The sequence below is a fragment of the Arachis stenosperma genome, chromosome 10, assembly GCF_014773155.1.
Source record: "Arachis stenosperma cultivar V10309 chromosome 10, arast.V10309.gnm1.PFL2, whole genome shotgun sequence".
NCBI classification, from domain to species: Eukaryota; Viridiplantae; Streptophyta; class Magnoliopsida; order Fabales; family Fabaceae; genus Arachis; species Arachis stenosperma.
Window position 1 is genome coordinate 38,575,477 of NC_080386.1, and position 24,069 is coordinate 38,599,545.

The 24,069-nt window shown below is 40.2% G+C and overlaps 2 protein-coding genes and 1 non-coding gene across 3 annotated transcripts in view; 1 reads left to right on the plus strand and 2 right to left on the minus strand.

Annotated features, from left to right (window-relative positions):
• Positions 1-443: 443 nt before the first annotated feature.
• Positions 444-2,479, minus strand: LOC130956989 (uncharacterized). Its single transcript, XM_057883902.1, has 3 exons — positions 2,349-2,479; positions 1,820-2,304; positions 444-1,759 (listed from the first exon to the last, which is right to left on the minus strand). The coding sequence occupies exons 1-3, from the start codon at positions 2,477-2,479 to the stop codon at positions 444-446; spliced, it is 1,932 nt and encodes a 643-aa protein (XP_057739885.1).
• A 1,784-nt stretch (positions 2,480-4,263) lies between these two features.
• LOC130956990 (receptor kinase-like protein Xa21) overlaps positions 4,264-24,069 on the plus strand; it is a 32,604-nt gene continuing 12,798 nt past the window's right edge. The window contains exon 1 of the mRNA XM_057883903.1: positions 4,264-4,381. Coding sequence (XP_057739886.1) covers positions 4,264-4,381 — 118 coding nt within the window. The remainder of the gene's footprint in view (positions 4,382-24,069) is intronic.
• LOC130958800 (small nucleolar RNA R71) lies at positions 9,762-9,869 on the minus strand. The gene has a single exon (XR_009077905.1). It is a non-coding gene; the product is annotated as a small nucleolar RNA R71 (small nucleolar RNA).

The window sequence follows — 24,069 nt, forward strand, 5'->3', positions numbered from 1 at the left end:
CCTCCACCACTTTGTCTTCGCTGGTGACAGTTCCTTCGCGTATGCCCAGGCTGACGGCATAGCCCACAACGCTTCGGCTGATTCTCTTGAGACTGATCCATGGTTCCACGGATCCTGGTTGCCTTTGGACGACCTTCCTTTGCACGCCGCATATTAGGGTCAGGAATGATGGTTGGCCCAGCATATGGAGGCCATAGTCCTTCAGGGATAGGTGGGAGAAACCTCTGGTTGTAAACGTTGAACACCTCACTCATACGATACACTTCGTGAACATATGACGCCCAGTTAAGCCGGGAGTAGGCACAACACGCAATGGCGTGGCAATAAGGATAATGCAGCGCCTGGAAGTGGCCACAGTCGCATCGGTGATTTTTAAGGGAAACTCTATAGCTACCCAGCGAGAAGGTCCCCGTTGGTGTTGTCTCAGCGACGGTGTACTCGGACTAATGCCTGTCGTATAATGTCACAGTGAAGCACCTAGAGTCTCTTAGGTTCCAATCAATAGCCTTGACTAATGCCTGACAGAATTCATGGCCAGATCCGAGTTGTGCCTCTGCTGTCTGTCCCCGTACCACAAATAGCTGAGCAAGCCTCCCGTAGGTTGACTTAACCAATGATGTGACCAGCAGGTTGCGAGTTCCCTTTAGCACGGAGTTCACACATTCACTGATGTTTGTGGTCATGTGCCCGAACCGTCGACCAGCATCCTCATGTTGGGTCCATTTGTCATACTCCATACGGTTGGCCCAGTCACACATTGCTGGATTCTCAGTCCGCATGATGTCGAACCAGTAGTAAAACTCTGCCTCAGTCTTGGCGTAGGCAGCATTGACCAGCAACCTCCTTAAGTCCTTACCTTTGAACGTTAGGGCAAAATTCGCAGCCACATGCCTTATACAGTAGGCCCGGAAAGCACGAGGAGGCAGCCATCCAGTCTCAGGTGCCTCAAGCGCTGCCTTGATCCCATTATGCCTGTCTGATATAACAAGGATGCCCTCCTGAGGAGTCACATGCTCTCGGAGATTGGACAAGAAGAATGACCACGACTCTGCATTTTCGCCCTCCACAAGGGCAAATGCTATCGGCAGGATGTTCGAGTTTCCGTCCTGAGCTATCGCCAATAGCAGCGTCCCTCCATACTTCCCATACAAGTGGGTACCATCAATACTGACGAGGGGCTTACAATGCCGGAATGCCTCGACACAGGGTGAAAATGTCCAGAAAAGCCGGTGAAAGTACACCGTGGACTCATCAACCCCACCACCAATCCGAACAGGAGACGTCTTCAGCACCGTGATTGTTCCCGGCATTGTCACCTGGATCCCTAGCATCCAACGTGGCAACTCCGCGTAAGACTCTTCCCAATCTCCATATATTTGTGCCACTGCCTTCTGCTTAGCCATCCAAACCTTCCTGTAACTAGGCCTGAAACCGTAATCCGCTTCTGTCGCTTGCTGAAGTACCTTTACCGTAACCGCTGCATCCGCCCTAACCATAGGAAGAATCCTCGCACATATAACGTGATAATCCAGCTGACGGTGATCACTTGAAATAGAAGTTGCGAGGCATGTGTGTGGCCCGTTGTACCTCCTTACCTCCCAAGTCCCCTTTCGTGCACGAAGCGCTACACGAATCAACCAAGTACAACCCTTGCCGAATTCCTTGCATTTTCCATGATACTTCAAATGATCCGATTCGATGACTCTGTACTCAACACCTCGCCGGATGCTATAGTCCTTTACACTCAGCACAGCTTCATCTTTACTCTGGAATGATCGCCCAATCTGAAATTATGTAGAAGATCTCCCCATTTTGTTACCACTGTCTTCCTGTTGACCAAGAGCTTCCAAGTTTAGTGTGGAGAAGTGTGGAGGGTACTGATGAGAACCAGAACTTGAAGGCCGATGCTGTGCATGTGGATTGCCACCTGTGTCATCGTCGCTGTCACCATCGATATCAACAGGCTCCTGGTCAGACTCATCGTCACGCATTGCATTCTCTACTTGATCAGGTCCACCAAAGTCTTCGATATAAGGTACGAGGCCACCACCGGTGCCCACAACGTTGGGAGGCTCAATGACTGCTGCATTCTCCAAAGGTAGAGAACCAACAACCTCCGGTCGGTCTAAATCAGCCACAAACGAAGGTGATTGAACCGGCGAAAGATACGGTCTGACCGCAGGCATCGAACTAGATGCACCACCCGTGGAAGCTGGGCAAGGAACTGGAGCGGATGCCCCAGAACTATCAACACCAACCTCCAACTTCACGAACAACTCATGGATTCTGATCTCCGGAAAACTCCTTACACAGTAGAACAGAACCCTAATATCTTCATCAGCCTTAACCGCAAAGGTTTCATACTGAACACGGTCGAGACAACCGCCATGGGAATCTTGTAGAATAGTTTCTTCACCCACTTGCTACCCAACACGCCAAGCTTCTCCAAGATGCTGTTCTTCAAATCTGACAAACTCATCGACGAACTGATAAAAATACTTAGTGGTTCTCTGTCGGTAAACTTCACACCTTGGCTTTTGCTTTTTTTTTATTTTCCCAGAGCAATGCACCAGGGCAAGAAAACTCTCCTCCTCACTAGCCATTTTGAAAATGATCTCTTATGGAGCTTGAATCACCCACATATATATAGACTTCCTGTCATAGTAAACCGTGGAAACCTACCAGGTTTTATGTGCAACAAACTTTCCTCATAAACCGTGGTGACTCTCCACGGTTTATGCTTGCCATGTTTCCTTCGTAAACCGTGGTGACCTACCACGGTTTACACTCAAAAAATTATGCTCCTAATCCGCTGGGACCTGCCACGGTTTATGCATGTTTTGACTTTTGAAACCGTGGTGGGTTGCCACGGATTACATAGAAATGGAGTTTTGCACATCCACGTAACAACAAACAGTTTTGCACATTTAGGTAAAGAAATCTCCCATTCTATTTATTTAAGTAAATTGCCCCAATCTTCAGTTCTCTACTAAATGAAAGTAAGGATATATTTCAACTTCCTAAAATAATACCTAAATATTCATAGAATACACAATAAGAATACGAATTTATCTAAGGTTAAAAAATCATGACAGAAAATTTATATTGAAATAAGTCAAAATTTAATTAAAAGTATATTAATACTTTATTTGTTTATTTTTATTTTATTTTAACTACTTCTGCTAACAAAGTTGCTAATATTGCTAAGTATTATGTAACCCATCATGTATTTATCTCAGCTCTTGCTTGTGTTGGATTCATATCAAAATACTTTAATCGCTGTACATAAACTATTAATACGACAACTAACACAATCTTCAGAGAAGAGCTGTGGATGACATTTGATTTTTAGTCCAAAATCTAGTCAGTCTCTATATATTAATTTCACTGCAGATCACATACTTGATGTGTAAATTGCTCCAAGGGACCCAATTGTGTACCCACCATGAAAATTCACGTCCTTGTATCTGTTTAAGTTACAGGACTTGAACAATTTTTGCATCTTGCTTGTGTGAAATTGAATGTCTTGATTTCCAGCATACTAGCACTGATTTTTCACATTATCTTTACTTTGATAGGCGAAGAAGAATTCTTTCCCAATTATTGTGCTGTCGAAAATAAACAACAGTGCAGAAAGCAACATAACATTTAGAGAGAGTTGTCTTCTAAGTATTTCTAGAACTACTGCCATGGAACAGAGGATCAAGCTCATCCTGCACTCAGGGTTATGTAGTTTAGACGCTGAAAACCAAAAACAATTTGTTATTCCAATTTCAAAATATTAGAACATAGCACATTCTGTGAACAAACATGAAGGTTATATCCAAAAGAAATAGTAGGGCAGAATTCCAGTTGCCCTTCCAACATGAACCAATGAAAAAAATCAGCAAAAAGCTATCATGTTAAAGTTAGTTTAGTCATTAACTTCCAAACTATTTCATTGAAAATTAAAAATAAAACAGAAAGTACTCTACCAGCCCATGAATGCTTTGCTAAGTTCCAAAAAATCCATCATGGCGAGGAGCCATAGAATTCAAGGGACTCTACAAGGATATAGAAGTCAACTTTAATTGTATAATCCAATCCGAATAAATAATTATATATTCCAAGGGTTACCAGATGAATTAGTTACCAGATGCCAAAGCTAATCAATCGGTGGGCAGAGCAACTCTTACCTTCGACTCACAGCGAATGACGAGCACAACGAGGAACGCCGTACAGAGTGCTACTGAACACAGTAACCACGATGATCTATGACGAAGAATGGCGATTTGCGAATGGGGAGATAACCTTGACCACGCCGAACAGAAGCGGATCTCGAGTGCCACTGACAGTCACAATGACAAGACTGAAGGCAGCGGTCGCGTTGGAGGATGCTTGGGTTTGCTTTCGCGAGAGGAGAAGAGTGATATGAAGACCCTATTTGCTTTCGTTTCATCCATTTCTTTTTTGGAATGACGAATAAGGCCCAAATTACAAAGCTGGCACCTACGGAACCCAGTACAATCAAATTCTGTTCTAATTCACGCTACCAACTCGGCTCGGCCGACCATCCCACAATTTGCTGACAACCTGCTCCATTTTGCAAAAGGGAGACAACGTGAGTCAACAGGAAATGCAAGGAAAAGGAATATTTGTAAATCTTTGTGAACTTACACATGTACAGTAGCGCGATCCAAGATTAAATCATTTAACAATTGAAACAAAAGGATAGATCCACTGAGCCATGTCGCAGAGGAGTTTCCTTTTTTTCCTCATATTCTCTACTAATATAAAGCATAAGCGACACTAACTTCAACGAAACACAGAACCTATCTAACCTATTGATATATGAGCATCTTTTCTATTTTTTTCTAATGAATTTGCATTCAAATTGTTAAGTTTAATCAAGATTTAAAAATCTTTTAGCCCCTATGAATGCTACTTTGAGTTATATATAATTCTGTTTATTTCAGGTCGCATTCAGATGGATTTGATGGAGTTTTTGTAGAAGAAGAGAAAGAAAGTAAATGATGCTATCAACCTTGACCTCCTTGCACTCAAACAAAAATAACTTGAGCTACAGAGGTCTAATTGACGTGATTCTAGCGACATTGGAAAGCCAACTTCTAGAGCTTTCCAACATTTTATAATAGTCTACACCTTTCATATGAAATTACTACCTTGGTGGCACCAAACCCCAAATTTGGTGCCATGATCATCACAACGCCTTCCTTGCTTACTGCCTTGGTGAAGCCAAACTTGAGATATCTCAAATTTGGTGCCTACTAAAGGGGATTTGAAGAACGCATGCCGGCTTGCTGAAGCCAAACTTGAGGAACCTCAAGTTTGGCGCCAAGGATGATGAATGGAGGAATTGCATGCTGCGTTGCTGAAGCCAAACTTGAGATACCTCAAGTTTAGCGCTAGCAAGGAGAACTTGGAAGAACACACACGGGTTGGCTGAAGCCAAACTTGGATTCCCCAAGTTTAGCGCCAAGCGTTCAAAACCAAGTGGTCCCTATTCGTATACAAAGCTTGCACGAATCAATTATTAAATTTTGATTTAAACTTTTATTTATTTATAATTAGAAAAAGATATTATTTAGTTTTAGGAAATATATTTTCACATTAATTAGGATTGGATATAAAAGGGAAAAGAATCAGCCCTTCGGGAAGATCTCTTCTCTTCTACCTCATTCTGTAATTTTACAGTTTTTTTGAATCCTAGTTTCCTTTCTGAACCATGAGCAATTAAACCTCCACTGTTAAGGTTAGGAGCTCTGTCTATTATATGGATTGATACTATTACTTTTCTATTTTAATTCATGTATTGATTTCTATTTCAAGAATTGCTTTCATTCTTTATCGTATGAATTTGGGTGGAACGAAAGTATGACCCTTGTTCTAATTGAGTTCTTGTATAACTTGGAAAAGCTCTTTACTTGAACAACAGCTTGAAATAATTTCTCCTAAATTTCTAATTATCTGGACTTAACGAAATACGTGACATATAATTGATGAGCGGAAAATTTATACGCTTTTTGGCATTGTTTTTAGTATGTTTTTAGTATGTTTTAGTTAGTTTTTATTATATTTTTATTAGTTTTTAGTTAAAATTCACTTTTATGGACTTTACTATGAGTTTGTGTGTTTTTCTGTGATTTCAGGTATTTTCTGGCTGAAATTGAGGGACCTGAGCAAAAATCTGATTCAGAGACTGAAAAGGACTGCAGATGCTGTTGGATTCTGACCTCCCTGCACTCGAAGTAAATTTTCTGGAGCTACAGAAGTCCAATTGGCGCACTCTTAATTGCGTTGGAAAGTAGACATCCTGGGCTTTCTATCAATGTATAATAGTCCATACTTTGCCCGAGATTTGATGGCCCAAACAGGCATTCCAAGTCAGCTCAAGAATTCTGGCGTTTAACGCCGGAACTGGCACAAGAATGGGAGTTAAACGCCCAAACTGGCACAAAAGCTGGCGTTTAACTCCAAGAAAAGTTTCTACACATAAATGCTTCAATGCTCAGCCCAAGCACACACCAAGTGGGCCCAGAAGTGGATTTTTATGTCATTTACTCATTTCTGTAAACCCTAGGCTACTAGTTCTCTACAAATAGGACCTTTTGCTATTGTATTTTCATCTTTAGATCTTTGAATCTTTTGATCACTTTAGATCTGAGGATCATCTTTGGATGTCTAGTTCTTAGATCATTAGGAGGCTGGCCATTCGGCCATGCCTAGACCTTGTTCTTATGTATTTTCAACGGTGGAGTTTCTACACACCATAGATTAAGGTGTGGAGCTCTGCTGTACCTCGAGTATTAATGCAATTACTATTGTTCTTCTATTCAATTCGGCTTATTCTTGTTCTAAGATATCACTTGTTCCTCAACTTGATGAATGTGATGATCCGTGACATTCATCATCATTCTCACCTATGAACGTGTGCCTGACAACCACCTCCGTTCTACCTTAGATTGAGTGGATATCTCTTGGATTCCTTAATCGGAATCTTCGTGGTATAAGCTAGAATTGATGGCGGCATTCAAGAGAATCCAAAAGGTCTAAACCTTGTATGTGGTATTCTGAGTAGGATTCAAGGATTGAATGACTGTGACGAGCTTCAAACTCCTGAAGGCTGGGCGTTAGTGACAGACGCAAAAGAATCATTGGATTCTATTCCAACCTGATTGAGAACCGACAGATGATTAGCCGTGCTGTGACAGAGCGCGTTGAACATTTTCACTGAGAGGACGGGACTGTAGCCACTGACGACGGTGATGCCCAACATACAACATGCCATGGAAAGGAGTAAGAAGGATTGGATGAAGACAGTAGGAAAGCAGAGAGACGGAAGGGACAAAGCATCTCCATTCGCTTATCTGAAATTCTCACCAATGAATTACATAAGTATCTCTATCTTTATTTTATGCTTTATTCATAAATCATCCATAACCATTTGAATCTGCCTGACTGAGATTTACAAGATGACCATAGCTTGCTTCATACCAACAATCTCCGTGGGATCGACCCTTACTCACGTAAGGTTTATTACTTGGACGACCCAGTGCACTTGTTGGTTAGTTGTGCGAAGTTGTGATAAAAAGTTGAGATTGCAATTGAGCGTACCATGTTGATGGCGCCATTGATGATCACAATTTTGTGCACCAAGTTTTTGGCACCGTTGCCGGGATTGTTTGAGTTTGGACAACTAACGGTTCATCTTGTTGCTTAGCTTAGGTATTTTTCTTCAGAGTTCTTAAGAATGAATTCTAGTGTTTCAATGTGATATTCTTATCATCACCAAAGCTGATTGATTCTCATCAATTTAGCTCTTGAATGTAATGTCCTGCTGAAGCTTGGCTAGCCATGTCTAATTTCTTTAGACTGAAGCTTTAGACTAACATTACATGATTCCTGGAATTCTCATTAAGAATTTTGATATCCCTATTTTCTTTCAATTTTCGAAAAAAAAATCCAAAAAAATTACAAAATCATAAAAAACCAAAAATATTTTATGTTTCTTGTTGAGTCTAGTGTCTCATTTTAAGTTTGGTGTCAATTGCATGTTTCTGTTCTTCTTGCATTTTTCGAATTCATTCATGTGTCTTAATTGATCTTCAAGTTATTCTTGATGATTTCCTTGCTCTGATCTTTAAATTCTCTTGTCCTGAGTGTTTTGCTGTTTCTCATATGCATTCTCATCTTGTTAGTGTCAATAGTATACAAACTTCTAAGTTTGGTGTCTTGCATACATTGTTTATTTGATCTTAGTTTCATTTTGATTATTCCTCATTATTAAAAATCCAAAAATTTTTTAATTTGTGTCTTTTCAAGTCAATAATACAGAGAATTGAAGATTCAGAACATATAGCAGAGGAATTACACAGAAAAAGGCTGGACGTTCAAAACGCCCAGTGAGAAAGGAAAACTGGCGTTTAAACGCCAGCCAGGGTGCCTGGCTGGGCGTTTAAGCCCAAAAGGGGTGAGTTTTGGGCGTTAAACGCCAGAATGTATACCATTCTGGGCGTTTAACGCCAGGATGGCACAAGAGGGAAGATTTTGTTTTTAATTCAAATTTTTTTCAAGTTTTCAAAATTTTTCAAAATCAAATCTTTTTCAAATCATATCTTTTCAATCATATATTTTCAAAATCAATTTCTTTCCATTTTCAAAAATACTTGCTAACAATTAATGATTTGATTCAACATTTCAAGTATGTTGCCTTTTCTGTTGAGAAAGGTTTAATGTCTGAATCATATCTTTCTTGTTAGGCAGTCATTAGTTTTCAAAATCAAATCTTTTTAAATTATTTTTCAAATCATATCTTCTCAATCATATCTTTTTAAAACTATATCTTTTCAATCATATCTTTTTATCACAATTTTTTTTAAATAGTTTTCAATCATATCTTTTTTATTTCTAATTTCAAAATCTTTTTCAAAAATCACTTTATTTCTTTCCCAATCATATTTTTCGAAAATCATTCTTCAATTTTTCAAAATGTTTTTAAAATCTTTTTAATTTATTTTCGAAAATTTCTTCCCCTCTTCTCACATCCTTCTATTTATGGACTAACACTCCTCCTCAATGCACAATTCGAATCCTAACTCTCTTAATAAGTTCGAATTCTTCTACCTCTTCCTTCTATTTTTCTTTTCCTCTGACACTTCAAAGAATCTCTATACTGTGACATAGAGGATTCCATATTTTCTTGTTCTCTTCTCTTTCATATGAGCAGGAGCAAAGACAAAAGCATTCTTGTTGAGGCTGACCTTGAACCTGAAAGGACCTTGAACCGAAAGCTAAGAGAAGCTAAGGCACTACTCTCTGTAGAGGACCTAACAGAAATCTTCAAACAAGAAGAAGACATGGCAGCCAAAAACAACAATAATGCCAACAATGCAAGGAAGGTGCTAGGTGACTTTACTGCACTTACTCCCGACTTCTATGGGAGAAGCATCTCTATCCCTGCCATTGGAGCAAATAACTTTGAGCTTAAGCCTCAATTAGTTTCTCTAATGCAACAGAATTGCAAGTTCCATGGACTTCCATTGGAAGATCCTCATTAGTTTTTAGCTGAATTCTTGCAAATCTGTGACACTGTCAAGACTAATTGGGTTGACCCTGAGGTCTACAGACTTATGCTATTCCCTTTTGCTGTAAGAGACAGAGCTAGGATATGGTTGGACTCACAACCTAAAGAAAGCCTGAACTCTTAGGAAAAGCTAGTCAATGCCTTCTTGGCAAAGTTCTTTCCACCTCAAAAATTGAGTAAGCTTAGAGTGGAGGTCCAAACCTTCAGACAAAAGGAAGGTGAATCCCTCTATGAAGCTTGGGAAAGATACAAACAATTGATCAGAAAGTGTCCTTCTGACATGCTTTCTGAATGGAGCATCATAGGTATCTTTTATGATGGTCTGTCTGAAATGTCCAAGATGTCATTGGACAGCTCTGCTGGAGGATCTCTTCATTTGAAGAAGACGCTTGCAGAAGCTCAAGAACTCATTGAAATGGTTACAAATAACCAATTCATGTACACTTCTGAAAGGAATCCTATGAACAATGGGACGAATCAGAAGAAAGGAGTTCTTGAGATTGATACTCTGAATGCCATATTGGCTCAGAACAAAATATTGACTCAGCAAGTCAATATGATTTCTCAAAGTCTGTCTGGAATGTAAGCTGCACCAGGCAGTACTAAGGATGCTTCATCTGAAGAAGAAGCTTATGATCCTGAGAACCCTTCAATGGAAGAGGTGAACTACATGGGAGAACCCTATGGAAACACCTATAATCCTTCATGGAGAAATCATCCAAATCTCTCATGGAAGGATAAACAGAGACCTCAACAAGGTTTCAACAACAATAATGGTAGAAGAAACAGGTTTAGCAATAGCAAGCCTTTTTCATCATCTTCTCAGCAACAGACAGAGAATTCTAAGCAGAGCCACTCTGACTTAGCAACCATGGTCTCTGATCTAATCAAAACCACTCAAAGTTTCATGACTGAAACAAGGTCTTCCATTAGGAATTTGGAGGCACAAGTGGGACAGCTGAGCAAGAAAATTACTGAACTCCCTCCTAGTACTCTTCCAAGCAATACAGAAGAGAATCCAAAAGGAGAATGCAAGGCCATTAACATGATTCACATGGCCGAACTTGGAGAGAAGGAAGAGGCAGTGATCGCCACTGAGGAAGACCTCAATGGACGTCTACTGGCCTCCAATGAGTTCCCTAATGAGGAACCATGGGAATCTGAGGCTCATAATGAGACCATAAAGATTCCATTGGATTTACTTCTGCCATTCATGAGCTCTGATGAGTATTCTTCCTTTGAAGAGGATGAAGATGTCACTGAAGAGCAAGTTGCTAAATACCTTGGAGCAATCATGAAGCTAAATGACAAGTTATTTGGTCATGAGACTTGGGAGGATGAACCCCCTTTGCTCACCAAAGAACTGGATGACTTGTCTAGGCAGAAATTACCTCAAAAGAGACAGGACCCTGGGAAGTTTTCAATACCTTGTACCATAGGCACCATGACCTTTAAGAAGGCTTTGTGTGACTTAGGGTCAAGTATAAACCTCATGCCTCTCTCTGTAATGGAGAAGCTAGGGATCTTTGAGGTACAAGCTGCAAGAATCTCACTAGAGATGGCAGACAATTCAAGAAAACAAGCTTATGGACTTGTAGAGGATGTTCTGGTAAAGGTTGAAGACCATTACATCCCTGCTGATTTCATAGTCCTAGAGACTGGGAAGTGCATGGATGAATCTATCATCCTTGGCAGACCCTTCCTAGCCATAGCAAAGGCTGTGATTGATGTTGACAGAGGAAAATTGATCATTCAAGTGAATAAAGAATCCTTCGTGTTTAAGGCTCAAGGATATCCCTCTGTTATTGATGAGCGGATAATTTATACGCTTTTTGGTATTGTTTTTAGTATGTTTTTAGTAGTTTTAGTTTAGTTTTTATTATATTTTTATTAGTTTTTAATTAAAATTCACTTTTCTGGACTTTACTATGAGTTTGTGTATTTTTCTGTGATTTCAGGTATTTTCTGGCTGAAATTGAGGGATCTGAGCAAAAATCTGATCCAGAGACTCAAAAGGACTGCAGATGCTGTTGGATTCTGACCTCCCTGCACTCGAAGTGGATTTTCTGGAGCTACAGAAGCCCAATTGGCGCGCTCTCAACGGCTCTGGGCTTTCCAGCAATATATGATAGTTTATACTTTGCCCAAGATTTGATGGCTCAAACCGGCGTTCAAAGTCACCTACAGAAATTCCAGCGTTAAACGCCGGAACTGGCACCTAAATGGGAGTTAAACGCCCAAACTGGCATAAAAGCTGGCGTTTAACTCCAAGAAGAGTCTCTACACAAAAAATGCTTCATTGCTCAGCCCAAGCACACACCAAGTAGGCCCGGAAGTGGATTTCTATGTCATTTACTCATCTTTGTACACCTTAGGCTACTAGTTTTCTATAAATAGGACCTTTTACTATTGTATTTTCATCTTTGGACATCTAGTTCTTAGATCATTGGGAGGCTGGCCTCACGGCCATGCCTAGACCTTGTTCTTATGTATTTTCAACGGTGGAGTTTCTACACACCATAGATTAAGGTGTGGAGCTCTGCTGTACCTCGAGTATTAATGCAATTACTATTGTTCTTCTATTCAATTCCGCTTGTTCTTTGTCCAAGATATCACTTGTTCTTCACTTGATGAAGGTGATGATTGACACTCATCATCATTCTCACTCATGAACAAGGTGACTGACAACCATTCTTGTTCTACAAGCATATGAGGCTTAGTGAATATCTCTTGGATTCTTTAACCGGAATCTTCGTGGTATAGGCGAGAACTGATGGCGGCATTCAAGAGAATCCGGAAGGTCTAAACCTTGTCTGTGGTATTCTGAGTAGGATTCAATGATTGAATGACTGTGACGTGCTTCAAACTCCTGAGGGCGGGGCGTTAGTGACAGACGCAAAAGAATCACTGGATTCTATTCCGGCCTGATTGAGAACCGACAGATGATTAGCCTATGCTGTGACAGAGCATCAGAGACGTATTTTCACTGAGAGGATGGGAGGTAGCCACTGACAACGGTGAAACCCTACACAAGCTTGCCATGGAAAGGAGTAAGAAGGATTGGATGAAGACAGTAAGAAAGCAGAGAGACGGAAGGGAAGGCATCTTCATACGCTTATCTGAAGCTCTCACCAATGATATGCATAAGTATCTCTATCTTTATCTTATTGCTTTATTCGTTTACCACTATACCCATTTGAGTCTGCCTGACTGAGATTTACAAGGTGACCATAGCTTGCTTCATACCAACAATCTCCGTGGGATCGACCCTTACTCGCGTAAGGTATTACTTGGACGACCCAGTGCACTTGCTGGTTAGTTGTGCGAAGTTGTAATGATCACAATTTCGTGCACCAAGTTTTTGGCGCCGTTGCCGGGGATTGTTTGCGTATGGACAACTGACGGTTCATCTTGTTGCTTAGATTAGGTATTTTTCTTCAGAGTTCTTAAAGAATGAATTCTAGTGTTTCAAGGTGATGTTCTTATCATCACCAAAGCTGATTGATTCTCATCAATTTAGCTCTTGAATGCAATGTCCTGCTGAAGCTTAGCCGGCCATGTCTAATTCCTTTAGACTAAAGCTTTAGACTAACATTGCATGATTCCTGGAATTCTCATTTAGAATTTTGATACCTTTATTTTTCTTTTTCACTTAATTTTCGAAAAACCCAAAAAAAATTACAAAATCATAAAATCCAAAAATATTTCTTGTTTGAGTCTAGAGTCTCATTTTAAGTTTGGTGTCAATTGCATGTTTCTGTTCTTCTTGCATTTTTCGAATTCATGCATGTGTCTTCATTAATCTTCAAGTTGTTCTTGATGATTTCCTTGTTTTGATCTTTGAATTCTATTGACTTGAGTGTTTTGTTGTTTCTCATATGCATTCTCATCTTGTTAGTGTCAGTAGTATACAAACTGCTAAGTTTGGTGTCTTGCATGCATTGTTATTTGATTTTAGTTGCATTTTGATTATTCCTCATTATTAAAAATCCAAAAATATTTTTAATTTGTGTCTTTTCAAGTCAATAATACAGAGAATTGAAGATTCAGAACATACTGCAGAGGAATCACACAGAAAAAGCTGAGCATTCAAAAATGCCCAGTGAAGAAGACAGACTGGCGTTTAAACGCCAGCCAGGGTGCCTGGCTGGGCGTTTAACGCCCAAAAGGGTAGTAGTTTGGGCGTTAAACGCCAGAATGTGCACCATTCTGGGCGTTTAACGCCAAGATGGCACAAGGGGGAGGATTTTGTTTTCAAAATCATTTTTTTCAAGTTTTCAAAGTTTTTCAAAATCAAATCTTTTTCAAATCATATCTTTTCAATCAAATGTTTTCAAAATCAATTTTTTTCCTTTTTCAAAATCAATTTTTTTCCTTTTTCAAAGATACTTGCTAACAATTAATGATTTGATTGAACAATTCAAGTATGTTGCCTTTTCTGTTGAGAAAGGTTTAATGTTTGAATCATATCTTTTCTTGTTAGGCAAGTCATTAATTTTTAAAATCAAATCTTTTTAAATTGTTTTCAAATCAAATCTTTTTAAAATGTTTTTCAAATCATATCTTTTTATAATTGTTTTCAAATCATATCTTTTTTAAAATTGTTTTCAAATCATATCTTCTTAACCACATCTTTTTCAAAATAGTTTTTAATCAAATCTTTTTGATTTCTAATTTCAAAATCTTTTTCAAAAAATCACTTGATTTCTTTCCCACTCTTATTTTCGAAAATTAATCAGTGTTTTTCAAAATATTTTAAAATCTTTTTAACTTAACTTTCGAAAATTACTTCCCTTCTTCTCACATCCTTCTATTTATGGACTAACACTATCCCTTAATGCAAAATTCGAACTCCATCTTCTTTGATAAGTTCGAATTTTCTACCTCTGTCCTCCATTTTTCTTTTCCTCTGACACCTCAAGGAATCTCTATACTGTGACATAGAGGATTCCATATTTTCTTGTTCTCTTCTCTTTCATATGAGCAGGAACAAAGACAAAGGCATTCTTGTTGAAGCTGACCCTGAACCTGAAAGGACCTTGAAGCGAAAGCTAAGAGAAGCTAAGGCACAACTCTCTGTAGAGGACCTGACCGAATTCTTCAAAAAAGAAGGACACATGGCAGCCGAAAACAACAACAACAACAATGCAAGGAAGGTGCTGGGTGACTTTACTGCACCTACTCCCGACTTCTATGGGAGAAGCATCTCTATCCCTGCCATTGGAGCAAACAACTTTGAGCTTAAGCCTCAGTTAGTTTCTCTAATGCAACAGAATTGCAAGTTCCATGGACTTCCATTGGAAGATCCTCATCAGTTTTTAGCTGAGTTCTTGCAAATCTGTGACACAGTCAAGACTAATGGGGTTGACCCTGAGGTCTACAGACTGATGCTATTCCCTTTTGCTGTAAGAGACAGAGCTAGAATATGGTTGGACTCTCAACCTAAAGAAAGCCTGGACTCTTGGGAAAAGCTAGTCAATGCCTTCTTGGCAAAGTTCTTTCCACCTCAAAAATTGAGTAAGCTTAGAGTGGAAGTCCAAACCCTCAGACAGAAGGATGGTGAATCCCTCTATGAAGCTTGGGAAAGATACAAACAATTAATCAGAAAGTGTCCCCCAGACATGCTTTCTGAATGGAGTATCATAGGTATTTTCTATGATGGTCTCTCTGAACTATCCAAGATGTCTTTGGATAGCTCTGCTGGAGGATCTCTTCATCTGAAGAAGACGCCTACAGAAGCTCAAGAGCTAATTGAAATGGTTGCAAATAACCAATTCATGTACACTTCTGAAAGGAATCCTGTGAACAATGGGACTAGTCAGAAGAAAGGAGTTCTTGAGATTGATACTCTGAATGCCATTTTGGCTCAGAACAAGATATTGACTCAACAAGTCAATTTGATTTCTCAAAGTCTGTCTGGAATGCAAAATGCACCAAGCAGTACTAAGGATGCTTCCTCTGAAGAAGAAGCTTATGATCCTGAGAACCCTTCAATGGAAAAGGTGAATTACCTAGGAGAACCCTATGGAAACACCTATAATTCTTCATGGAGAAATCACCCAAATTTCTCATGGAAGAATCAAGAGAAACCTCAACAAGGTTTCAACAACAACAATGGTGGAAGAAACAGGTTTAGCAATGGCAAGCCTTTTCCATCATCTTCTCAGCAACAGACAGAGAATTCTAAGCAGAACCCCTCTGACTTAGCAACCATGGTCTCTGATCTAATCAAAACCACTCAAAGTTTCATGACTGAAACAAGGTCTTCCATTAGGAATTTGGAGGCACAAGTGAGACAGCTGAGCAAGAAAGTTACTGAACTCCCTCCTAGTACTCTCCCAAGTAATACAGAAGAAAATCCAAAAGGAGAGTGCAAAGCCATAACCATGGCCGAATCTAGAGAGGGAAGAGAAGAAGTGGACGCCACTGAGGAAGGCCTCAATGGGCGTGCACTAGCCTCCAATGCGTTCCCCAATGAGGAACCATGGGAATCTGAGGCTCAAAATGAGACCATAGAGATTCCATTGGACTTACTTCTGCCATTCATGAGCTCTGATGAGTATTCCTCCTCTGAAGAGGATGAGTATGTCACTGAAGAGCAAGTTGCTAAATACCTTGGAGCAATCATGAAGCTAAATGACAAGTTATTTGGAAATGAGACTTGGGAGGATGAACCTCCTTTGCTCACCAAAGAACTGGATGACTTGTCTAGGCAGAAATTACCTCAAAAGAAACAAGATCCTGGGAAGTTTTCAATACATTGTACCATAGGCACCATGACCTTCAAGAAGGCTCTGTGTGACTTAGGGTCAAGTGTAAACCTCATGCCTCTCTCTGTAATGGAGAAGCTAGGGATCTTTGAGGTACAAGCTGCAAAAATCTCATTAGAGATGGCAGACAACTCAAGAAAACAAGCTCATGGACTTGTAGAGGATGTTTTGGTTAAGATTGAAGACCACTACATCCCTACTGATTTCATAGTCCTAGAGACTGGGAAGTGCATGGATGAAACTATCATCCTTGGCAGACCCTTCCTAGCCACAGCAAAGGTTGTGATTGATGTTGATGAAGGTGAACTGATCATTCAAGTGAATGAAGAATCCTTTGTGTTTAAGGCTCAAGGATATCCCTCTGTCACCATGGAGACAAAGCATGAAGAGCTTCTCTCAATTCAGAGACAAACAGAGCCCCCACAGTCAAACTCTAAGTTTGGTGTTGGGAGGCCACAACCAAACTCTAAGTTTGGTGTTGAACCCCCACATTCAAACTCTAAGTTTGGTGTTGGGAGGTTCCAACATTGCTCTGAGTATCTGTGAGGCTCCATGAGAGCCCTCTGTCAAGCTATTGACATTAAAGAAGCGCTTGTTGGGAGGCAACCCAATGTTATATTTTATCTATTTTCTTTTGTTATTTTATTTTATTTTGTAGGTTGATGATCATGAGAAGTCACAAAATCAATTGAAAAAGCAAAAACAGAATGAAAAACAGGAAGAAAAACAGCACACCCTGGAGGAAGAACCTACTGGCGTTTAAACGCCAGTAAGGTTAGCAGTTGGGCATTTAACGCCCAGTCTGGCACCATTCTGGGCGTTTAACGCCAGAAAGGGGCACCAGACTGGCGTTAAACGCCAGGAAAGGGCAAGAACCTGGCGTTAAACGCTAGAAAGGGGCACCAGCCCGGCGTTTAACGCCAGATTTGGCACAAAACGTGATTTTGATTGCCATTTGGTGCAGGGATGACTTTTTCTTGACACCTCAGGATCTGTGGACCCCACAGGATCCCCACCAACCCCACCACCCATCTTTCTCTTCACCACCCACATCCATCCTTCATAAAACCCCACCTACCTCACCATTCAAATTCAAACCACTTTCCCTCCCAAACCCACCCATACATGGCCGAACACAAAGCCATTCCCTTCTTCCTCATTTCTTCTTCTTCTACTCTCTTCTTTCTTCTTTTGCTCGAGGACGAGCAAACCTTTTAAGTTTGGTGTGGAAAAAGCGTTGCTTTTCGTTTTTCCATAACCATTTATGGCATCCAAAGCCGGTTCAACTGAGAAGGCATGACCTCAAGCCCATCACTAAGAAAAGGATGGAGCAAACAAGAGACCCCTCTCATCAAGAGATCCCTGAGATGCCTCAAGGGATGCACTTTCCTCCACAAGACTGTTGGGAGCAACTAAACACCTCCCAAGGAGAATTGAGTTCCAACATGGGACAACTAAGGGTGGAGCACCAAGAACATTCCATCCTCCTCCATGAAATTAGAGAAGATCAAAGAATCATGAGAGAGGAGCAACAAAGACAAGGAAGAGACATTGAGGAGCTCAAGCACTCCATAGGATCTTCAAGAGGAAGAACAAGCCGCCATCACTAAGGTGGACCCGTTCTTTAATGTCCTTGTTCTTTATTTTTCTGTTTTTCGAAAGTTTTATGCTTATGTTTATCTATGTTTGTGTCTTATGATCATTAGTGTCTTAGTGTCTATGCCTTAAAGTTATGAATGTCCTATGAATCCATCACCTTTCTTAAAAGAAAACTGTTTTTATTACAAAAGAACAAGAAGTACAGGATTTCAAATTCATCTTTAAAACTAGCTTAATTAGTTTGATGTGGTGACAATACTTTTTGTTTTCTGAATGTATGCTTGAACAGTGCATATGTCTTTTGAATTTGTTGTTCATGAATGTTAAAATTGTTGGCTCTTGAAAGAATGATGAAAAAGGAGACATGTTACTGAGGATCTGAAAAATCATAAAAATGGTTCTTGAAGCAAGAAAAAGCAGTGAATACAAAAAAAAAAGAAGAAAAACGAAAAAAAGAGAAAGAGAAAAAGAAAGAAAAAGAAAGAAATAAAGTTGTGATCCAAGGCAAAAAGAGTGTGCTTAAGAACCTTGGACACCTCTAATTGGGGACTTTAGCAAAGCTAAGTCACAATCTGAAAAGGTTCACCCAATTATGTGTCTGTGGCATGTATGTATCCGGTGGTAATACTGGAAGACAGAGTGCTTTGGGCCACGGCCAAGACTCAATAAGTAGCTGTGTTCAAGAATCATCATACTTAACTAGGTGAATCAATAACACTATCTGGATTCTGAGTTCCTAAAGAAGCCAATCATTCTGAACCTCAGAGGATAAAGTGAGATGCCAAAACTGTTCGGAGGCAAAAAGCTACTAGTCCCGCTCATCTAATTTGGAGCTTAGTTTCATTGATAATTTGGAGTCTATAGTATATTCTCTTCTTTTTATCTTATCTGATTTTCAGTTGCTTGGGGACAAGCAACAATTTAAGTTTGGTGTTGTGATGAGCGGATAATTTATACGCTTTTTGGCATTGTTTTTAGTATGTTTTTAGTAGTTTTAGTTTAGTTTTTATTATATTTTTATTAGTTTTTAATTAAAATTCACTTTTCTGGACTTTACTATGAGTTTGTGTGTTTTTCTGTGATTTCAGGTATTTTCTGGCTGAAATTGAGGGATCTGAGCAAAAATCTGATCCAGAGACTCAAAAGGACTGCAGATGCTGTTGGATTCTGACCTCCCTGCACTCGAAGTGGATTTTCTGGAGCTACAGAAGCCCAATTGGCGCGCTTTCAACGGCATTGGAAAGTAGACATCCTGGGCTTTCCAGCAATATATGATAGTCCATACTTTGCCCAAGATTTGATGGCCCAAACCGGCGTTCAAAGTCACCTACAGAAATTCCAGCGTTAAACGCCGGAACTGGCACCTAAATGGGAGTTAAACGCCCAAACTGGCATAAAAGCTGGCGTTTAACTCCAAGAAGAGTCTCTACACGAAAAATGCTTCATTGTTCAGCCCAAGCACACACCAAGTGGGCCCGGAAGTGGATTTCTATGTCATTTACTCATCTTTGTACACCTTAGGCTACTAGTTTTCTATAAATAGGACCTTTTACTATTGTATTTTCATCTTTGGACATCTAGTTCTTAGATCATTGGGAGGCTGGCCTCACGGCCATGCCTAGACCTTGTTCTTATGTATTTTCAACGGTGGAGTTTCTACACACCATAGATTAAGGTGTGGAGCTCTGCTGTACCTCGAGTATTAATGCAATTACTATTGTTCTTCTATTCAATTCCGCTTGTTCTTTGTCCAAGATATCACTTGTTCTTTAACTTGATGAAGGTGATGATTGACACTCATCATCATTCTCACTCATGAACAAGGTGACTGACAACCATTCTTGTTCTACAAGCATATGAGGCTTAGTGAATATCTCTTGGATTCTTTAACCGGAATCTTCGTGGTATAGGCGAGAACTGATGGCGGCATTCAAGAGAATCCGGAAGGTCTAAACCTTGTCTGTGGTATTCTGAGTAGGATTCAATGATTGAATGACTGTGACGTGCTTCAAACTCCTGAGGGCGGGGCGTTAGTGACAGACGCAAAAGAATCACTGGATTCTATTCCGGCCTGATTGAGAACCGACAGATGATTAGCCTATGCTGTGACAGAGCATCAGGGACGTATTTTCACTGAGAGGATGGGAGGTAGCCACTGACAACGGTGAAACCCTACACAAGCTTGCCATGGAAAGGAGTAAGAAGGATTGGATGAAGACAGTAAGAAAGCAGAGAGACGGAAGGGAAGGCATCTTCATACGCTTATCTGAAGCTCTCACCAATGATATGCATAAGTATCTCTATCTTTATCTTATTGCTTTATTCGTTTACCACTATACCCATTTGAGTCTGCCTGACTGAGATTTACAAGGTGACCATAGCTTGCTTCATATCAACAATCTCCGTGGGATCGACCCTTACTCGCGTAAGGTATTACTTGGACGACCCAGTGCACTTGCTGGTTAGTTGTGCGAAGTTGTAGTGATCACAATTTCGTGCACCAGTTACCATGGAGAGGAAGCATGAAGAGCTTCTCTCAAAACAGAGCCAAATAGAGCCCCCACAGTCAAACTCTAAGTTTGGTGTTGGGAGGCCACAACCAAATTCTAAGTTTGGTGTTGAACCCCCACATTCAAACTCTAAGTTTGGTGTTGGGAGGTTCCAATATTGCTCTGAACATCTGTGAGGCTCCATGAGAGCCCACTGTCAAGCTACTGACATTAAACAAGTGCTTGTTGGGAGGCAACCCAATGTTATATTTATCTATTTTCCTTTGTTATTTTATGTTTTCTGTAGGTTGATGATCATGTGAAGTCACAAAATCAATTGAAAAAGCGAAAACAGAATGAAAAACAGAAAAAAAATAGCACACCTTGGAGGAAAACTTTGCTGGTGTTTAAACGCCAGTAAGGACAGCAAATGGGCGTTTAACGCCCAGTCTGGCACCATTCTGTGCGTTTAACGCCAGAAAGGGGCACCAGACTGGCGTTTAACGCCAGGAATGGGCATCAAGCTGGTGTTAAACACCAGAAATGGGCACCAGCCCGGCGTTTAACGCCAGGATTAGCAGAAAAAGCAATTTTTCTCGCCACTTGGTGTAGGGATGAAGTATCCTTGACACCTCAGGATCTGTGGACCCCACAGGATCCCCACCTACCCAACCACTCTCTCTCTTCTTCACCCATTCACCAATCACCTCAACACCTCTTCCCCAAAAACCCCTCACCTATCAAATCCTACCATTCTCTTCACCACTCACATCCATCCTTTATAAAACCCCACCTACCTCACCATTCAAATTCAAACCACTTTCCCTCCCAAACCCACCCATACATGACCGAACCCTACCCCTCTCCCCACCCCTATATAAACCCATCTTCACCCCCTTATTTTCACACATCATACACACTACTTCTCTCCCTTGGCCGAAACACAAAGCCCCCCTCCATCTCCTTCATTTCTTCTTCTTCTACTCTCTTCTTTCTTCTTTTGCTCGAGGACGAGCAAACCTTCTAAGTTTAGTGTGGTAAAAGCATTGCTTTTTGTTTTTCCATAACCATTTATGACATCTAAGGCCAGAGAAACCTCTAGAAAGAGGAAAGGGAAGGCAAAAGCTTCCACCTCCGAGTCATAGGAGATGGAGAGATTCATCTCAAGGGTACATCAAGACCACTTCTATGAAGTTGTGGCCATGAAGAAGGTGATCCCCGAGGTCCCTTTCAAACTCAAAAAGAGTGAATGTCTGGAGATCCGACATGAGATCTGAAGAAGAGGTTGGGAAGTTCTTACCAACCCCATTCAACAAGTCAGAATCTTAATGGTTCAAGAGTTCTATGCCAATGGATGGATCACCAAGAACCATGTTCAAAGTGTGAACCCGGACCCAAAGAATTGGCTTACAATGGTTTGGGGGAAATGCTTAGATTTTAGTCCGGAAAATATAAGGTTGGCATTCAACTTGCCCATGATGCAAGGAGATGAACACCCTTACACTAGAAGGGTTAAATTTGATCAAAGGTTGGACCAAGTCCTCATAGACATTTGTGAAGAGGGCGCTCAATGGAAGAGAGATTCAAGAGGGAAGCTGGTTCAACTGAGAAGGCATGACCTCAAGCCCGTGGCTAGGGGATGGTTGGAGTTTATCCATCGCTCAATCATTCCCACTACCAACCGGTCCGAGGTTACTATAGACAGGACCATCATGATTCATAGCATCATGATTGGAGAGGAAGTAGAAGTTCATGAGGTTATAGCCCAAGAACTTTATAAGGTGGCGGACAAGTCCTCTACCTTGGCAATGTTAGCCTTTCCTCATCTTATTTGTCACCTCTGTTATTTAGTTGGAATTGACATAGAGGGAGACATCTTCATTGATGAGGACAAGCCCATCACTAAGAAAAGGATGGAGCAAACAAGAGATCCCACTCATCATGAAATCCCTGAGATACCTCAAGGGATGCACTTTCCTCCACAAAACTATTGGGAGCAAATCAACACCTCCCTAGGAGAATTGAGTTCCAACATGGGACAACTAAGGGTGGAGCACCAAGAACATTCCATCCTCCTCCATGAAATTAGAGAAGATCAAAGAATTATGAGAAAGGAGCAACAAAGGCAAGGAAGAGACATTGAGGAGCTCAAGCACTCCATAAGATCTTCAAGAGGAAGAACAAGCCGCCATCACTAAGGTGGACCCATTCCTTAATTTCCTTGTTCTTTATTTTCCTATTTTTCGAATTTTATGCCTATGTTTATCTATGTTTGTGTCTTATTACATGATCATTAGTGTCTTAGTGTCTATGCCTTAAAGTTATGAATGTCCTATGAATCCATCACCTTTCTTAAATGAAAAATGTTCTTAATTGAAAAAAAGAAGAATTGCATGAATTTTGAATTTTATAACAGATTAATTATTTTGATGTGGTGGCAATACTTTGACTTCTGAATGTATGCTTGAACAGTGCATATGTCTTTTGAATTTGTTGTTCATGAATGTTGGCTCTTGAAAGAATGATGAAAAATGAGACATGTTACTGAGGATCTGAAAAATCATAAAAATGATTCTTGAAGCAAGAAAAAGCAGTGAACACAAAAAAAAATAAAAAAATAAAAAATAAAAAAATAATGAAGTCGTGATCCAAGGCAAAAAGAGTGTGCTTAAGAACCCTAGACACCTCTAATTAGGGACTCTAGCAAAGCTGAGTCACAATCTGAAAAGGTTCACCCAATTATGTGTCTGTGGCATGTATGTATCCGGTGGTAATACTGGAAGACAAAGTGCTTTGGGCCACAGCCAAGACTCATAAAGTAGCTGTGTTCAAGAATCATCACACTTAACTAGGAGAATCAATAACACTATCTGGATTCTGAATTCCTATAGAAGCCAATCATTCTGAATTTCAAAGGATAGAGTGAGATGCCAAAACTGTTCAGAGGCAAAAAGCTAAAAGCCCCGCTCATCTAATTAATACTGATCTTCATAGATGTTTTTGGAATTCATTGCATATTCTCTTCTTTTTATCTTATTTGATTTTCAGTTGCTTGGGGACAAGCAACAATTTAAGTTTGGTGTTGTGATGAGCGGATAATTTATACGCTTTTCGGCATTGTTTTTAGTATGTTTTTAGTATGTTTTAGTTAGTTTTTATTATATTTTTATTAGTTTTTAGTTAAAATTCACTTTTCTGGACTTTACTATGAGTTTGTGTGTTTTTCTGTGATTTCAGGTATTTTCTGGCTGAAATTGAGGGACCTGAGCAAAAATCTGATTCAGAGGCTGAAAAGGACTGCAGATGCTGTTGGATTCTAACCTCCCTGCACTCGAAGTGGATTTTCTGAAGCTACAATGCTCAACCCAAGCACACACCAAGTGGACTCGGAAGTGGATTTTTATGTCATTTACTCATTTCTGTAAACCCTAGGCTACTAGTTCTCTACAAATAGGACCTTTTGCTATTGTATTTTCATCTTTAGATCTTTGAATCTTTTGATCACTTTAGATCTGAGGATCATCTTTGGACGTCTAGTTCCTAGATTATTGGGAGGCTGGCCATTCGGCCATGCCTAGACCTTGTTCTTATGTATTTTCTACGGTGGAGTTTCTACACACCATAGATT